Raw genomic sequence first — 1,514 nt, 5'->3', positions numbered from 1 at the left:
GAGGTGCTGCAGGTTAATTTTAGAGAAACTGGGGAGGTTGAAATATACCAGTGAGGGTACTTCTAGGTTCCATCAAGGCCAGGGTATAGCAGCTTGGGCAGGGGAAAAAATACTGGTCACAATAGATCTACAGAGGTCGCAGTGTTAATTGCATACTCTCTTGGGAGAGGAGCAACCAGTCCCATAATAAATAAATAAAATAAATAATGGAAAGGGTTGGTTTGGGTTGTAATATTGTGAAGGTACTATCTACCATGGGTACCATCATCACTCTCTAAAATCTAAACACGATAACAAACCATTAGGTAGTTGTTTAGGTACCACTTAAGTTATAATTTAGGAACCCCTGATTATGTTGTTATCAGATGATTTTAGAAAATAAACACATTCTCTGACTTGACTTTTGATCTTGCTGAAATGAAGTATCTATCCTGTTCTTATTTTATCTAATTATTAGTCAGTGAATAACTAAATATGGTGTCAGAAGTGTCAAAAGTTAGAATGAATACTCTAACTAAAGACCGGATATAAATTGCTACGAAAAGGACGCTCGAAAAGCTCGAAGATGGCCACAAATCAAGCAAGCATTCCCAACCTCAAGGTCAAGGGCATGACAGGAGCCCAAGTTTATGAAAATTGGAAGGTCTTTCAATTCCAATTTCGTAATTTCTTACTGGCGTTCAATCATTCAGAAGCCAAAGAGGAGAAGAAAGTGGCCTTGCTGTTGCACCTACTGGGTCCAGAAGTGGTGAACATCTTTCAAAGTTTTAGTGTGGATCTAACCAAAGTGAAGTGTGACGACCTCATCCAGAAATTCGAGGACTTCTTCTCTCCAAAGAAGAAACTCAGTCTGGAGAGACACAAGTTCTTCACTCGACACCAAAAACCACAAGAGTCAATCGAGTCCTACGTAACAGATCTCAAAAACCTGGCAAGTACATGTGAGTTTAAAAATCTCACGGAGTCTTTGATAAAAGACATTTTCATTGTAGGGTTGGAAGAAGATAATCAACACATTAAGGAAAGGTTACTTCAAGAGAATGAAGATAAGACCCTAGCTGATATAATTGATATAGCAAGAACAATAGAAATGTCAAGAACAAATCAAAATATGAAAGTACAAAATGATGTCATGAAAGTCCAAACTAGAGATGCAAGTAAGTCCAAGAATGTATGGAAACCTGGAGAAAGAACCAAGAAACAGTGTACTAGATGTGGCTTGCAGTTTCATCCAGTCAAAGTATGTCCAGCTGCCAAAGCCAAGTGTTACAAATGTGCAAAAATAGGACATTACGGAAAAATGTGTTTTTTCAAACAACGTAATGTGGCAATGTTGGCAGAAGAGGACAAGGAGGATGCAGACTACACACAGTTGTTTGATCAAGGAAGTCACTACTTCATAGGATCCATACTTGAAGGTGAATGTCAGAATCAGGACAAATGGAGTGTTTTAGCCTTTATTAATAATGAGTTTGAAATACCCATACGTATGTTCATAGACACAGGGGCTGAAG

The 1,514-nt window shown here is 38.3% G+C and overlaps 1 protein-coding gene across 1 annotated transcript; it reads left to right on the top strand.

Annotated features, from left to right (window-relative positions):
- Positions 1-316: 316 nt before the first annotated feature.
- Positions 317-1,418, top strand: LOC113472495 (the record flags this gene model as incomplete). Its single annotated transcript, XM_026832262.1, has 1 exon — positions 317-1,418. A coding segment is annotated over exon 1 (853 nt), but the record flags the coding sequence as incomplete, so codon positions are not given.
- Positions 1,419-1,514: the final 96 nt, after the last annotated feature.

Source organism: Diaphorina citri, unplaced genomic scaffold (assembly GCF_000475195.1).
Source record: "Diaphorina citri unplaced genomic scaffold, Diaci psyllid genome assembly version 1.1 scaffold5798, whole genome shotgun sequence".
In the NCBI taxonomy this organism is placed as follows: domain Eukaryota; kingdom Metazoa; phylum Arthropoda; class Insecta; order Hemiptera; family Psyllidae; genus Diaphorina; species Diaphorina citri.
The sequence above is the reverse complement of the archived record's forward strand: the minus strand, read 5'-3'. Positions and strand labels throughout refer to the sequence as shown.